Source organism: Leopardus geoffroyi, chromosome X (genome assembly GCF_018350155.1).
Source record: "Leopardus geoffroyi isolate Oge1 chromosome X, O.geoffroyi_Oge1_pat1.0, whole genome shotgun sequence".
NCBI classification, from domain to species: Eukaryota; Metazoa; Chordata; class Mammalia; order Carnivora; family Felidae; genus Leopardus; species Leopardus geoffroyi.
The window spans coordinates 12,198,344-12,215,575 of NC_059343.1; the positions used below are offsets into that span (position 1 = coordinate 12,198,344).

General features: G+C 39.3%; 1 protein-coding gene across 1 annotated transcript in view; it reads right to left on the reverse strand.

Annotated features, from left to right (window-relative positions):
- Positions 1-11,766: 11,766 nt before the first annotated feature.
- Positions 11,767-17,232, reverse strand: part of CLTRN (collectrin, amino acid transport regulator) — a 32,463-nt gene continuing 26,997 nt past the window's right edge. The window contains exon 6 of the mRNA XM_045470741.1: positions 11,767-12,594. Coding sequence (XP_045326697.1) covers positions 12,438-12,594 — 157 coding nt within the window. The 3' untranslated portion in view covers positions 11,767-12,437. The remainder of the gene's footprint in view (positions 12,595-17,232) is intronic.

Below are 17,232 nucleotides of genomic sequence, written 5' to 3' on the forward strand. Positions count from 1 at the left end.
GGCTAAGAGAGTAGGCTTTATAAATTCTCACCGCAAAAAGAAAAACTAACTCTGTGAAGTGATGGATGTGTTAACTAACCTTAGCATGGTAACCACTTTGCAATGTATGCATAAACCAAATTATTACACTGTACACCTTACGCTTACACAAAGTTATGTGTGAATCATATCTCCATAAATGTGGAAAACAAACAAAACCAAATGCTGTTCTGGGAATGAATCCCAACCACAGCCCAACTGTGGCCTCTTCCCAGCCCCCACCCCAACTCCCACTCACTGTATAAGGAAATGGGTTTAATAGGCAGCCTAGTCCTCCCTCCATTACATCTCTAACAACCTCATTTGATTGGTTCTCTCCTTTCATTTCCAACCCTCTCAGGACCCCATCTCTCCTGGCTCCTTATAATTTCCATTTTGAATGGTTAGATCCAGGTGGTAGATAGATGGGTTTTCATTGTACTATTCTTCCAACTTTCTTTATGTATGACAACTGTTATAATAAAAAAGTAGTAGGGGGCTTGCAGAGGTTGAGGGCAGATTATGTAGGGCCCTATTACCACTTAGAGATTTGGGGTTCTCCCTGAAAGAGATGGGTAGGCACGGAGGGGTTTGAGTAAGGGAATGATGGGGTCTGAGATTCTGTTTTAATGGGCTATGTCATGGTTTCCTTCCTCCATTTAAATCCGACTCGGTACAGAATAAGGAAAGTTGCAATTCCGGTTGTAGTTTTACCAGAGCCTCTAAAATGTGCCCTGCATTACCCACAAACAAAGCATAAATAGCAAATGACCTAAATCAAGTATAACACAGGAATGGCCAACCATTGTCCAAAGTACTATATAAATGCTGAAGCAGAAATATTAACCTCATCTTTAAAATTTTCTAGTTATGAAATGCATCCAATCTATTTAAGATTTTGATTTCTCTCTATGCCACTGCCCATGGTACAGTATTCGGTTTGGACCAAAAATAATCCTGGCAACCACCCTGCATGTTATTCAGTTATGGGGTTTCAGGCACCCCAATCCCAGTTCTTGTCCTCCATCGAGTACACACCTAGCATGGCGTAGATGACCCATTCAAGTTATTCCAGGAAGAGGAGTTGATGACAAAGTGCCTTATAAATAAACAAAAAGTAGAACAATAATAATAAAAATATGGAAACTCAAAGAATCAGTTGCTAGAAATCCTCTAATAACATATGAACATTTTAAATTGCTGTATGATTTGGGGCAATATATTTAAATTCACTTAGCCTCCATTTCTTCCTTTGTGAAGTAGGATTAGTAACACTTGTTATTGAGTGAGTAATGAAAAGTAGTAAAAATTAGTTAATAAAATGAATCCTGTGAATAAAGCTTTTACATTCCTTATAAGAAGTGATATTGAAAAAACTCAACTTGTATTCACAAAGAAAAGAAAAGAAAAGAAAAATTTACTTAGGGAAAATATTTTACAATATGGATAAGTATTCATATACACAATGACCAAATCTTAGAAGTAAGATAACCTATGTCTCTGGAGAGAAATACAGATCTGGCAGGGAGGTAGTGAGAGGGAATATAGAGATATGTAAGGCATCTATTTGGATTCTCTGCACAAAGAAAGAACTATGCAACTCTGAGAAAAACTTCCAAGTACACTGGTTTCTAGCACCCAAAACACCCTCATTCCTTCAAAGGACTCCAGTATAATCCTTGGGGAGGTTTTGTAAATGGCATTTTATTTGCCGCTCTATTGGAATGTGCTGTGTCAAAGCACTACATTTGAAACTGTGACCTGAGGCCTCTGCGGTCATTGTACTACCGAAATGAACCTTCGTCTTACCCTTTATAGCTAAGCAGATGATAATCTAGCAAGCGAATACTATAATATGTGATGGGAATATAATAAGAGCCTCGGTCACTCTTGGAATGAAGGCAGATACTAACATTGGCAAACCTGTGTCACTTCTGAGCAAGCAGATTTTAGTTCTTATGTTCATTGATTTAAATTTTCTTTAGCTCTTCAAAGAGCAGATTAGATTACCTGGAATTATGCTAAATAAGACCCAAAAAGCTTATCATATGAATGAATTGTTCCATGGCTGGCTTGTGGCCCAAGGACCTTTGCTTTGCTTATAACAGCCCTGAGCAATGAAAAAAATGGATGAGTGACTCATATCTACATACCCGGTAGACAAATCACAGGCACCAATCCTCCATGTAAAAGAGTCTAAGTATCATTAGAATTTGACCAGGTGGACAAAGTTCTACCAGGCTGACTAGTTATTTCAACAAAACAGCCTATCCATCCAGTGAGATGGAATTTTTTAACTGAATTGATTGGAAATCCAGTTGATTCGATAAGTGTCAACTGGGTCAATGATAGTCATAGAGTAAAAGAATAAAAATATAGAGTAATCATTTAAAAACAGGATCATTACCTAACTGAGTTGAACTTAATATTGGGATAATTAGCTGAGTTACACAAGTTTCTCTACATTTCTGTCTTTTTCTGTCTTCAGGGATTGTATGGAATTATATCCTCTGGGGGAAAATGAAGGTATAGGTTGGGGCTAGAAGTAATGTGTACTTGGAAGCATTTTCTTTGCAATTACAGTTGACCTTTGAACAATTTGGGGGTTAAAGGCACCAGCTTCCTGTGTAGTAGAAAATCCAGGTATAACTTTTGACTCTCCAAAACCTTTACTAATAGCCTGCTGTTGATTGGAAGCCTTACCAATAAGATAAACAGTCAATTCACACATATTTTGCATGTTATATGTATTATATACTATATTCTTACAGTAAACCGAGCTAGAAAAAAGAAAAGGTTATTAAGAAAATCATAAGAGGGCATGTGGGTGGCTCAGTAGTTGAGCATCTGATTTCGGCTCAGGTCGTGATCTCACAGTTCGTGAGTTTAAGCCCCACATCGGGTGAGCTCAAGCCCCACTTTGGGTTAAACATGAACCCTGGGTGAGCCCCGCTTCTCTCTCTCTTCTCTCTCTCTCTCTCTTCCTCTCTCTCCCTCTACCCTTCGTTCATTTGCACCCTCTCTTGAAAGGGTGCAAATTTTCTTTCTTTCTTTCTTTCTTTCTTTCTTTCTTTCTTTCTTTCTTTCAAGAGAAAATACATTTACAATATTGTACTGTAAAAAATCCACATATAAATGGACCCACGCAGTTCAAAGCTGTGTTGTTCCAGGGGCAACTGTACACTAGCAGAGTTTCTGCAGGTTTTTTTTTTTAATTTTTTTTGTGTTGAAAATTCAAACAGATCCTTGATCTATATTCCAACCAGCTGTCTCCCTATCAGATGTACGTGTGGTGTGTTTTTTTGGATGGGTGGGTTATCTATTTCTGATATTCAGCCGTTGTAAATATAAATATATGTTCATAGGGCAAAATATTTCCCTTAAACCCTTTTATTCCTCTTTCTGGCCTCAATCTGAGGAGTCTCAATATCAATTTTAATAAATAAAAACTTCATTCACAGAGCACATTTTCTTTATTCGTTTTGCCGGGTTTTATTATTTATCTCATTCTGTTCTCCCAATAACCTTTTGGACAGATAGGGCAGGTATTAGTTCCTTTTTAAAACTAGTCTATTTACACTAAATGGAGACAACTTATTTCACTGGATTGCCTTCTCTCCACTCTTACGAATCCCTGCACACCTAGGGCCACGCAGTTAGTTAATGGTGGTGTCAGGATTAGATCCCAGGCAGTACGGGTAATACTGTGCATACACCAATACTAAACTACTCTCATTGGGATCTGAGGCAGCATCTAATCGCCAAACACTTGAATATTTCCACATCCAACATTATTAAATACCATAAATAAAGGTCATAAAGAGCACTGTATCTGTTCAGGTCAGGTATTGCTGCCAAGTGGTTTTTAGGGGGCTTGGGATTTGGGAGTTGCAGATAAGGGACTGTGGTTATGTATTCCTCTAGCCTTCGTGCTCTCCGCCACTATGTGAAGCAACTAATCATTAATATACAATGACTACTTGCACACCTTTCCCCCTTACTCCAAGGCTTTTCTAGATAGCAAACCAATCTATTGGTGGTCAGCAGAGAGAACCATTAAACCCAAGCATTTTCTCCATCAACTTCATTATGCACAAGATTGAATTCTCTTCTTTCTTTCACTACTAGGAGCTCAACTACACTACACAAAATCATTCCATTTTTTACCTGCTTATTTCCCTCTCTCTCAACTTCTCTGGCTACCTTCAGAACAGCCAGAGAGAGAGGAGGAGGAATAAAAGGATGAGACCATATCACAGGGAAGTCAAGAAGAAAGAGTGTGGCAGAGAGGGCAGGGTGCCCTACACTGTAAAATGCATCCAAGAGATTCAGGAGGGTGAGGACCAGGAAGCTGTGACCTTGATAACTGGAAATTCACCAGTGACCTTTGAGGGAACAGTTTCCTCCAGGTTATGGGAATGGATGCCAGAATGCAAAGAATTGGGAAACAAGTGGATGGTGGTAAAGCCAAGGCAGTGAATATAGACCTAATGTTTAGTGAGCCAGGATCAATGTCCTTTAAAGATCTTCAGAGTCTCTATGAATTGTCTGTACTAGTTCCATGTACTTTCTTATTCTTCCATTAAAACTTGCTTTTCCTCAGGCCCAGAACTATATGGTCAAAGCAGGGAAGAATATCCAATGGAAAAAAGACAGTCTCTTCAACAAATGGTGCTGGGAAAACTGGACAGTGACATTCAGAAGAATGAAACTGGACCACTTTCTTACACCGTATCCAAAAACACATTCAAAATGGATGAAAGACCTAAATGTGAGACAGGAAACCATCAAAATCCTAGAGAAGAACACAGGCAGCAACCTCCTTTATCTCAGCCAGAGCAACTTCTTACTAGACGCGTTGCCAAAGGCAAGGGAAACAAAAGCAAACATGAGAAACTACTGGGACTTTATCAAAATAAAAAGTTTCTGCATGGCAAAGGAAGTAATCAACAAAACTAAAAGTCAGCCTACACAATAGGAGAAGATATTTGCAAATGACATATCTGATAAAGAGTAAATATCCAAAATCTATAAAGAGCTTATCAAACTCAACACTCAAAAAACAAATAACCCAGTTAAGAAATGGGCAGAAGACATGAATAGACACTTTTCCGAAGAAGACATCCAGATGGGTAACAGACACATGAAAAGATGCTCAACATCACTCATCATCAGGGAAATACAAATCAAAACCATGATGAGACACCACCTCACACCTGTCAGAATGGCTAACATTAATAACACAAGAAATAACAGGTGTTGGTGAGGATGCAGAGAAATGGAACCTTCTTATGCTATTGGTGGAATGCAGACTGGTGCAGCCACTCTGGAAAACAGTGTGGAAGTTCCTCAAAAAACTGAAATAGAACTACCCTATGATCTAGCAATTGCACTATTAGGTATTTACCCAATGTATATAAAAATACAGATTTGAAGGGGTACATGCACACCAATGTTTACAGCATTATCAACAATGGCCAAACTATGGAGAGAGCCCAAATGTCCATTGGCTGATGAATAAAGAAGATGTGGTGTATGTGTGTGTGTGTGTGTGTGTGTGTGTGTGTGTGTGTGTATACATCAAAAAGAATGAAATCTTGCCATTTGCAACAACATGGATGGAGCTATTATGCTACGTTAAATAAGTCAAAGAAAGACAAATACCATATGATTTCACTCATATGTGGAATTTAAGAAACAAAACAGATGAACATATGGGAAGGGGGGGAGGAAGAGAAGAGAGGGAAACATACCACAGGAGACTCTTAATGATAGAGAACAAACTGAGGGTTGATGGAGGGAGGTGGGTGGGGGATGGGCTAGATGGGTGATGGGTATTAAGGAAGGCACTTGTGATGAGCATTGGGTGATGTCTGTAAGTGATGAATCACTGAATTCTACTCTGGAAACCAATATTGCACCATATGTTAACTAACTAAAATTTAAATTAAAATCTAAAAACTGGGAGAAACACCTGCTTTTCCTCAAACACTGACAATACAATACAATCACAGCTAGTTCTTATGAAATCACCTGTTTTCATTACATTGCTAGCATTTATAACAGTTTGTCTTCTAATATTTTATATAATAAATGTACAATATTTAAGCTATGTCATGGGTTAATATGCTCCTGTGAGCTACCCTGAAGGCTGTCCTACCATGTATGACATATTTATATGGGGAACATCTTTCCTAAATTCCAAGGAACTGACTAGAAAACTAATAGCTTGGACCATAGGAAATTGCCATTTTTGTAGATCAAAAATGATTGCATAGGGGCGCCTGGGTGGCTCAGTTGGTTGAGTGTCCGACTTCAGCTCGGGTCATGATCTCACGGTTTGTGAGTTCGAGCCCCACGTCGGGCTCTGTGCTCACAGCTCAGAGCCTGGAGCCTGCTTCCAATTCTGTGTCTCCCTCTCTCTCTGCCCCATCCCCACTCATGCTCTGTCTCTCTCTGCCTTAAAAATAAATAAAATATTTTTTAAAAAAATGATTGCATAGCAGGAAGTTTATCCGATTCAACCTTATAAGTTTTCAAATGCAACCTTGATACAAACTAAATGCTGCCACAATACTTCATTGTTTACTAATTATGGTGGGCTATGAATTAATGGTTTAGGATGACAAATGGAGTCCAGGGAGTGACTAAGACATTAGTCTTTTTTTTTTTTTTTAATTTTTTTTTCAACGTTTATTTATTTATTTTTGGGACAGAGAGAGACAGAGCATGAACGGGGGAGGGACAGAGAGAGAGGGAGACACAGAATCGGAAACAGGATCCAGGCTCTGAGCCATCAGCCCAGAGCCCGACGCGGGGCTCGAACTCACGGACCGCGAGATCGTGACCTGGCTGAAGTCGGACGCTTAACCGACTGCGCCACCCAGGCGCCCCAAGACATTAGTCTTAATTGGACTTCTGCTAAATTTTCCAAATAAGGGCCACTTGTTCACTATACCAAGGCACCTGACAGTGGCACTTCTAGGCCTGCCTGCCCATGGTGGTTAGTGTTCACATTTGTTCTATGCCATGCCCAGGAGCTCATGTTCCACCCTTTCCAATGGTCTTGGATGTGATCTCGTCCTGTTTTTCTGGGAACCTACTTTCAGACTGGGTCAAAAGACATCAGACACTCGGAAAAAAACTAGGATCACTCTCTTTGGATCTGATTAAATATCTCCCTTCATCCAACACCCCACATCCATATTATTGTCATATAATCACTAATTTTCAAAAAATATAAATGACATCAAGGGGTAACTCTGGAAAAATTACATCTAGGGACACAGTTGTCATTTCATTATTGGCAAAGCTCTCCCCTACTGCCCAGTAGACTGGCACCAACAATTTGTACCCTGCTACTGCCACCACAGTGCTCTAAGAAAGAGATTAATGCTGTGCTTTATAAATTGGTTCTTAATCTGTACCCATAACTGATGTAAAATTCTTTCTCAAACAATGCTATAAAAATAAAAAGCAAAATAACCCAGTAAATAACAGCTAGAAATCATCTATTCATTCATTCATTCAACCCCACATTCCCTAAAATAGAATGGTATTCTTGGTAACAAACTTAATCTTGTCATAAATAATGAATGGGTCCCTTCTAAAATATTCTTCCTCTGTTTACATTTCCTGAACCTAGCATGATATCTTACATAGAGTGGACATTCAATAAACTCTTGAGGCAGAAAGGAAGGAAGGAGCAAAGGAAAGATAGTAGGAAAGAAGGGGGGAAATCTTCCGTGCATTTGTTTATGTAATCGAGTTAACTAGATATGCAGTATTTTTTTATGAAGGAAAACAGGATGTAAAATGGGAAATAAAATATTATATAAAGGGGCCCCATGAATTTGAAATAAGGACTGGGAATTTGGGCTCTGAAGCATTTTTTACTCTTTTTGGTTTTCAAGCTGGGTTCTCTCTCATTCTTTATTCCTTATTCAGGAATGATAAATGTGCATATTTCAATTGGTGACATTCACATCTCGAATCTGATCATGGATCATTCGAAGCACAAGAACTCGCTGCATTCTTTAATATAGTCATCTTTGTATTGGTTAGTCCTTGTGGAAAACATGGAAGGTGAAACCACACCAAAAAAAAAAAAACCCACAAAAGTTACCTGCATTTACATTTCTTCTATGAAACAAATCCAGATATCACCACCCCACCTCATTTTTTCTTTAAGTGACCTGGATTTCAGACGCTTCTGTCTTTCCAGTTTCATCGCAGTTTTTGTTAAGGACTTGGAGAGTGGAATGACAGCTGTATTTCCACTTGCTTTACACCATTTTATTTCCAGTACATATCACCTCACAATGTGCTCCCTTGTGACACATTACAGGATCATTAAATTAAAAATGAAAGGTGTGGTTGATGACTGACTGCTCTCTAATTACCCAGAGTGTTTGTCAAAGGCAGTAGGCAGAAGACATAAACCCCATTTTGCTGTTATATTGACTGTCAAGTTTATAGCACATTTCTGCTAGCATAGAAAACTTCCCCAACAAGGATATTTAGTGGAGCAGACCTTTGCAAGTGGAATAAATCCCCTCAGCATCAGAATAAACCGACAGTGAAGAAAATGATCTAGTGATCAAACTGGTTCATCCATGCCTTCAAAATAAGGAGGCTATCTGAGATCAGTGTTTCTCAATCTGTTTTTTCCCCATTACTAAGACTTTTTAGACATCTTTTCCTAATAGCTTATCCAGAAAATGTTAATACTATAGATATACTTTTCATCTGTTTATGTGCAGTGGTCCTTTGGAGGACTATAAACCATTGTAACATCTAAACTTTTTGTTCTTCCCACTAAGACCAATTCCCACCATCTTGAGAATACATGTCTTGGATTATGCTTGCTAGTGCACACTGAATTCTGATGACGTTTCACCAATTCTATATGCAAAGCTACCCTATTCTGGAGAATGGAGCTCAAGAAAATGTAAGACAGAAAATGGTTCTTTAGTAAATCGTATATTGTCAACTGAAAGAGCAAATCTTCCTCTACTAAAAATGAGGAAGGCCTAATAATATTAAAGAGCATATGGTTCCCAAGTCAAAATGGTGTCCAAATCAAAAATGTCACACCCACAAATTCAAACTCCTCCATGTACAGGCAGAGGGCCAACCTTTGTTCTCAGAAAGGAGATGATGAGCTTGCAAGAGCCACCATCTCGTTTACTTATTTAGCTTTTTTTTTTTTGATGTTTTTATTTATTTTTGAGATAGAGTGCGAGTGGAGGAGTGGCAGAGAGAGGGAGACACAGAATATGAAGCAGGCTCCAGGCTCTGAGCTGTCAGCACAGAGTCCGATGCAGGGCTCAAGCTCACAAACCGTGAGATCATGACCTGAGCTGAAGTCGGACGCTTAACCAACTGAGCCACCCAGGCACCCCTCGGTTACTTATTTAGTAGCACATGTTGATTGAGCTCTGACTATGGAGACTTTCAGCTCCATGAGGACAGGGATTGTGTTCGATTTTGCTCACCACTGTAGAATAAAGGAAAGAGGAAGACAAGGAACTATGCTAGCTGATTTGAACACTGCCTCCAAGAACATTATATTTAGTGTGAAGATACAGGTATGTAAAAACAAATAAAGTAAAATATTATAACGATTTTAATTAAAAAGATACATAGCTATGGTAAGGTTACAGAGCAGTGGTTAATTCTATCTGGTTAGAAGTGGGAGGAAAGTGAAGAGGGTTATGAAAATGTTCATGGGGACAAGGCTATATTAGGACTTTTGTGGGCCCTAGGGTACTCTTGCCTTTATGGTCTCCTTTCACCACAAAAACACATTTAAATATAACGTAACTGTAGAACAACAAGATAAGTATAATCATCTGGGCAATCTAGGAGCATATAGCTTGGGGGTCCAGCAAAGACCTCCAGGAGGAGTAAGATGTTTAAGTGACAGAAAGGCTAAGGACAAGCTACAAGAGTGGCTGAGAGACAGGGAACAGTGTAGAGAGAACAGCTTGTTCAAAGGCCTGGAAGTGAGAGATTTGCTATGATTGGATGAGAGAGTTAGAGAGACAGAAAGAAGACCAGGGTAAGAGATGAGAGGAAGGTGGAGGTCAAACCACAGAAGGTCCTGTGTTTAAAGAATCTGGCTTTGGGGCGCCTGGGTGGCTCAGTCAAGTAAGCATCTGACTTCGGCTCTGGTCATAGTCTCACATTTCATGGCTTTGAGTCCCTCATTGGGCTCTGTGCTGACAGGGTAAAGCCTCCTTAGGATTCTCTCCCTCTCTCTCTCTCTCAAAATAAATAAATACACTTAAAAATAAATAAAAATAAATAATAAAGAGTCTGGCTTTATCCTAAGGAATATAAAAAGCCATTTAAAAGCATCTACGTCAGGAACCAACAGGATCAGGTTTGCATTTTGGGTATTAATTCAAGCTACATTACAGCCAGTGGACTGGAGAGGGTGTGGTGGATATTCTGGGGGTTCACCAGGCCCTCTCTTCAAGGCTCACCTTCCCATCCCCAGCTTCTGGAAACATTGGCTTTTGAAGGCTCACAGCTGATCCCTTCGATGGGAATTGCCCCCAGCCACGGGGAACTGCCTTTCCCAACAGCAGATCCTCTCCCAGAGAGCACCCATGGCCATGACTGGCTAATGTGGAGATACAAAGGCCCAGCCACCTTATCTGAATCAGGGACAACCTCAGCTCCTAAGCTCCTTGAAGGATTGGCTGAAGCCTCTATTGTAACCATGTTGCTGGTCACTTCTCCCTCTGCCTAATCCCACTCTATTAATTTCCTATTGCTGCATAACACATTACTGCAAACTTAGTGGCTTGAAAAAACACACATTTATCATCTCACAGTGTCATGGGTTGGGAGTCTGGGCACATCTTAACTGGGTCCTCTGCTTGGACTGCAATCCAAGTGTTGACCAGACTGCATTCTCATCTGGAGACTTGACTGGGGAAAAATCCACTTCCAAGCTCACTCCAGTTGTTGACAGAATTCACTTCCTTGAGGTTGAAGGACTGAGGACCTCAGCTTCTGGCTGGCTGTTGGTCAGAGGCTGTCTTCAGTGCTGAGAGGCCACCAACAATTCCTAGAGGCTGTTCACAGTTTCTTTCATGTAGGCTTTCCCAACATGGCCACTTAGTCAAGCCAACAAGGAGAGTCTCTAAACACATCTGCTGGCAAGACAGACTCAGACATGATATAAAGTAATTGCAGGAGTAATGTCTCCTCATCTTTGCTGTGTTCCATACATTAGAAGCAACTCACCAGTCCCGTCCTCACTCAAGGAGAGAGATTACATGAAGGTGTGAACATTAGATGGCAGACATCTTTGAGTCTATTTGCCACACCTGCCTTCCTCACTTCTTACAGGTGTATCTCCTGAGAGCATTCCCCAGTAAGCCTTCTGCTTGCAACGACCCATCTTGGAGTTTGTATCCAGGAAACAACACTGGGTCAGGGGAGAGAGTTAGAAACTGTTGTGGTAACATCAACTATGGGTGACAGCAGTAGCAGACTGAGCAGCAAATTTTCATTCTATTCATAAATGTATAATAAATTATTATTAGAATTTAGAAGAATCATGGCCTATCTGGAAGTGTAATGAAGTGTACTAACTGTAAGTTGTCTTCAAAGTAAGGATACACACAACGAAAATAATTCATTTCTAGGGTTGTAGAATAGATTACGCATAACTAATAAAAAATAGGTTTCCTGACTTCCACAGCATGAAAATAACTCTCAGACCACAGTCAGTTGCATAATTAAAAAGAGATGATTAGCACTTTATTAAATTCACCTAGATTGTACTTTTACAAATTGCAGAAATAGTCAACAAACAGGGCTACCCTATCGGAGACTGATAGAGAATAAGCAAGTATTGGTATGATAACAGGATCAAATTTCACCTCATGTATTGATACTCCCATATTCATCCATCTCAGTTATAATCATTATTTTCTATTCTTGATTTCTTAGTCATGTGCAGAGTGATATAAACAATATTCAAAAAGGATCCATTTTCAAAGATTTCCATACCATATTATAGGTATTTTCCACCGGAAAAAATATTTCTCTTTAGGTCTTCAAAGTGTGAAAAAAAATACATGTAGTGGCCTGACCTTATTTCTGGAAATGCTTAACACAAATGCATTTTTAAACCAATAACTAAAGACACCACATGACTACAATTACACATTGTGTTGTTGGAGAAATATTTTGGAATATTCTGAGTAGTCAACAGCTTATGATTCCAAAGGTCTTCATGGATATAACTGATTGCCTTTTACTTTCATGCACATTGAAAATTTCTTACAAAAGAAGAATGGTGAAACAAAATATACAATCTGCCTTTGATCATTTATAATGCTTAGCAGTTGCGCAGAAACAAGTGTTGAGTTCCTTGGGGGAAGCAAAACAGCAGCCCTTCAGAGAGGGGTGAGCCGCTCATCCTCTGTCATGAAGGCATCGTTAATGTGCCCTCCCTTAGTGTCCAAGGGATCGCAGGGGATGCCATTCTCAATTGTGATCGTGTTTTCACACTTATCTTCAGAGTCATCCACTTCAGTTGGTCCTTTGCTCATCCTAAATGCACACAGAAAGAATGATTGGGATCTAGGAGAAGAAATCCTGGTCTTCTGTACAAACATGGAGAGTAGGAAAGGGAAGATGAACCTTAGAATGATGAAATAGTTGATGACATTCTGTATTTTCAAAAAAATTTCAAAGATCGTAACGAGCTAATGAGCTGAAAAGTTGCTACTAAGAAGTCTGCATGGATGATATATACATACTGATCAGAATAAGCCGTCTTATTTAGAATACTAAAATAAATATGCATGAATATGTATATGAGTGAATATATATTTATATGAATGAATGTGTTTGTATACACACACAAATTGTATGAAGGAACGCGAAGAAAATGTGTGGTAAAATAGCAAGTTAAAAAATTTAGCTCTAGGAGAACAATTTAACAAAAATTGAATTTTAAAAAAGTAACAAATTCCTCTCACAGGATTTGACAAATAGTCTGTAAATAGTGGGTGGAAATCAAATTGAAATGAGGCATCAAGAACCAAACTCACATTCCTTTGTAGAAAAGAAGTAACCATTATAAATTGCAGATATCATTGCTTGGCTCTACTCATTACAAAATAGTTGCATTCGTTTGTAAATTGGGCTTTTGGAACTCAGAACACACTTTACTAATTACATTACAACTCGGAGCTAAAATTCCAGGTCATTCCCCGAAAAAACTCTGTATGACACTGTAAATCTTTGAGTTCCTCATTCTCAGACCCTTTGTAGACTCTGCTAGCCCTACCCTTAATATTTCCTTGGAGTGTGGAAAGCTGTAGCCTTGAATTCAAAGGGTTTTCCTGTCTTTTGTGAAAGACCAAGACACTGAGCCAACTATGCTTGTTATCAAGGAAGGTAAAAGAAAAAAAAAAAGAGGTGGGTACCTCTATGCAACCACAGAGAAGAGTAGTTTCCCTGAGGTTAATCACAAGTTAGATGTTGGGGCATCACAGAAGCATGATTTTGGGCATGATGCTCCCAGACTTGCCAGAGATGCTTTTGTTCCAGGAATCTGTGGAAACTTCAAAGAGGTAGACCCAAATCGATCACACTGCTGGAATGGTGGGTATTGCTGTGGTGACCAGGATGGACTCCCACCACTATGGAAGTCCCTTAGGACCTTGGTGAGTCTCTGGTGAATGAGGAAGTGGTGAAAATGCCCCAATGATGACTGAGGTAGAGCTTCCTATTTGTCCTGCATGAGAGTCCATTTTAATGTGTTTTAAAGAATATGGTGGAGGAAGGGAGAAAAAAGAAAGAGCTCTTATTTACAAAAGAATGACGACTAAGATAGAAAGAGTAACAGAAATAGAAAATCACCACTATAATAATAATTCATTCTGATGAGGCTCATCAATGGATATTCAACCATTGAGTAAGGGATGGTTGGGGAACAGGATATTCACATGGTCTCAGTGTATCACACTCACAAGCAGTGTACTAATTACAAAGAGATATTTGTATTTTGTCAAGGAAGAAATCTGGTGAACATCACCAACAATGAGACAAATTGACAGTGCCTCCAGATTTGATGCACTGAGATTTTATTTATTGTTTATTTATAAAATTCTGTGTTCTGTGTTCCTACCCCACCCCATCACCAAATTTTTTTTACCTGAATCTGCCAGGAGGAAGTAATCAGACAAATCCAAATTTTAAAATATTTTATAAAACAGCTGATCTGGCCTCAGCACAGAGTAGGCACTTAAGTGATGTGCTTAGAGTTGGATGGACAGACACATGGATAGTTGGCTAGCTAGTTAGACAGATGGATCAATGACTGGCTGGCTGGATGATAAATTAATGGATGGGTGGATGGACTAAGGCTGTAGGTCAAGTTAGACAGTAGGCAAAGGTAGATCTTGAATGGGATTCACCACAGAAAAAGAAAGAAAGAAGAAAAGAAGAAAGAAGCAAGAAAAGAAGAGGAAAGGAAGGACACATACACACATAATATTTCTTGTATCTCTTGTATTGTTGCTTTTCCAAATGAATAGAGGAAAACATTTGTTTTCCTACCTTAGAAATTAGTAGTATAGATTTTGCAAGGGTTTGCTGATGGTTTATTAGATAATTCCAAATAGTTGAAGTTCATAAAGAAAGGTGAAGTATCATTCCAATGCAGTAGATCCCATCGTCATCACTTGAAAATATTTCGCTATTGTATATGCCACTATCAAGTGTCACAATTTATCACTACAGGCCCAATGCTGGGTTAGAAGCTGGAGGTCACAGTTCCAGAGACCTAGTAAAGGATAAGCTCCTGTGTTTTTCCATCCTCAGGGTGAAGACACTGTACTGGCCATGCTAAGCTTCAGCCATCAGCTATCAGGGCAGGCTGGGATGAGCACAGAGTTTCATGTTTCAGCCAAGTGAAATCACCTAACAGAGGACTAGAATACTCTTGCCTCTCCTCTGGTGGACAGGAGTATTGTTACTTTCCATGTCCTCCAGAAAGCAAAAGCAATGGACATTCTATAACCATCAATCATATCACTTCCATTCACAGTATCCAGCATTCATTGGATAACTATGCTTTGAGTGACTACTGTGTGCTCAAAGAGACTCAGTCCTCAACCTAAAGTGAAAAGAAAAGAGTTAATAAAAGGGAAAAACTCCAAATTTCACTCATCTTCCTTCCCATTTTTTATGGATTATAAAAAAGAGGAGTGATATTTCAATAGGGATGAAGCTCCAGTAAGAAATGCATATTTATTAGGAATGCAAGCTGGTGCAGCCGCTCTGGAAAACAGTAGGGAGGTTCCTCAAAAAATTAAAAATAGAACTACCCTACGACCCAATTGCACTACTATCCAAGGTATTTATCCAAGGGATACAGGTGTGCTGTTTCAAAGGGACATATGCACTCCAATGTTTATAGCAGCACTATCAACAATAGCCAAAGTGTGGAAAGAGCCCAATGTCCATCGATGGATGAACGGATAAAGAAGATGTGGTATACATATATACAATGGAGTATTACTCAGCAATCAAAAAGAATGAAATCTTGCCATTTGCAACTACATGGATGGAACTGGAGGGTATTATGCTAAGTGAAATTAGCCAGGGAAAGACAAATATCATATGACTTCACTCATATGAAGACTTTAAGTGACAAAACAGATGAACATAAGGGAGGGGAAACAAAAATAATATAAAAACAGGAAGGGGGACAAAGCATAAGAGACTCATAAATATGGAGAACAAACAGATGGTTACTGGAGGCGGTGTGGGCTAAATAGGTAAGGGGTATTAAGGAATCTACTCCTGAAATCATTGTTGCACTATATGCTAATTTGGATGTAATTTTTTTAAAAAAATTAAAAAAAGAAATGCATATTTATAAATTATCATTAAAATTGTATAGTTCACGCAATTTCCCCAAAACTCATTCCTCATTGGGCTTGAAGTGAATAATAATTCTCCACAACAGTAAATAGATTTTCAACAGTCAAATCTTACTCTAAAATTTGCATATGTAAGTATGAAATTCATCTTACCAAAACTTTAAAAAAAATTTTTTTCAATGTTTAATTTATTTTTGAGAGAGAGAAACAGAGCTTGAGCGGAGGGAGGGACAGAGAGAGAGGGAGACACAGAATCCGAAGCAGGCTCCCAGCTCTGAGCGGTCAGCACAGAGCCCAATGCAGGGCTCAAACTCGTGACTATGAGATCATGACCTGAGCTGAAGTCAGACGCTGAACTGACTGAGCCACCCAGGCGCCCCTCATCTTGCCAAAATCTTAATGGATGCAGCACTCTGAAGTAGGTGGTAGTCTTAGAAATAATGGTTGCCAGCATCTATTTGTCAGTTTCCTTAGTTAAGAAAGTGTTTTTATCGATGATAAAACATTAGATGAAAAACTGCAGAGAGCTAGACACATGTAGATGGCTGCAAGGAGTCTTGCCTCCCCCTCTGAACCATAAAACTAATCCATGAGGCATCACAGAGGATGGGGAGGAACTAAAAAGAAAGACCCAAATAGATGAGGACAAGTTTGTCTCCTTTAGAGGAAGGACTTCTCAACCAAAAAGATTGAGTGAAATGGCTACGGAAGTATATCTAATGAAGCTGTGTCAGTGGCAAATTAGGTACATGTTGTGCTCTTGTGACCTTAGATCCAATTGTTCTGAGTCTTGGCATTGCTGGGCTTCACAAACTGCAATGTCAGTAACTTGCTGGCTGGACACGATAAGCGGCTCAAAGGTTATGTAACAGTACTATAGTAGTTTGTCACATTTCATAGTAGGTCCTGTAATAAACTGACTCACTGCCTGTGCATTGCTCTTACTAACAGTAAGAAAACTGAACCATGTTTCTGGATCATTCTGAATTGATGTTCTGCTAAAAACATGAATTCTTTTTCCTGAAAAATAAAATAGAGTGTTAATGACTTCTGTTGTTCCTGCAGTGTCAGGTGGTTCAGGAGGATTTTTTAGAAAGTAACTAAAATACCTGAAACTAGCTCTTAAGAGCCTCGAAAGTAGACATTTCTCATAAATCCAAACAGAAAAGGGGCAAAAGAGGGGACAAAAAAACCATCAGCTGACCCTCGGAGCTAGGGGGTGTTGAGAAGCAGGGTTTGTTCAAAATAAAGTAGTGGCGGCTAAAAGCACAGAGAATACTTCTGTCTCCTTTCA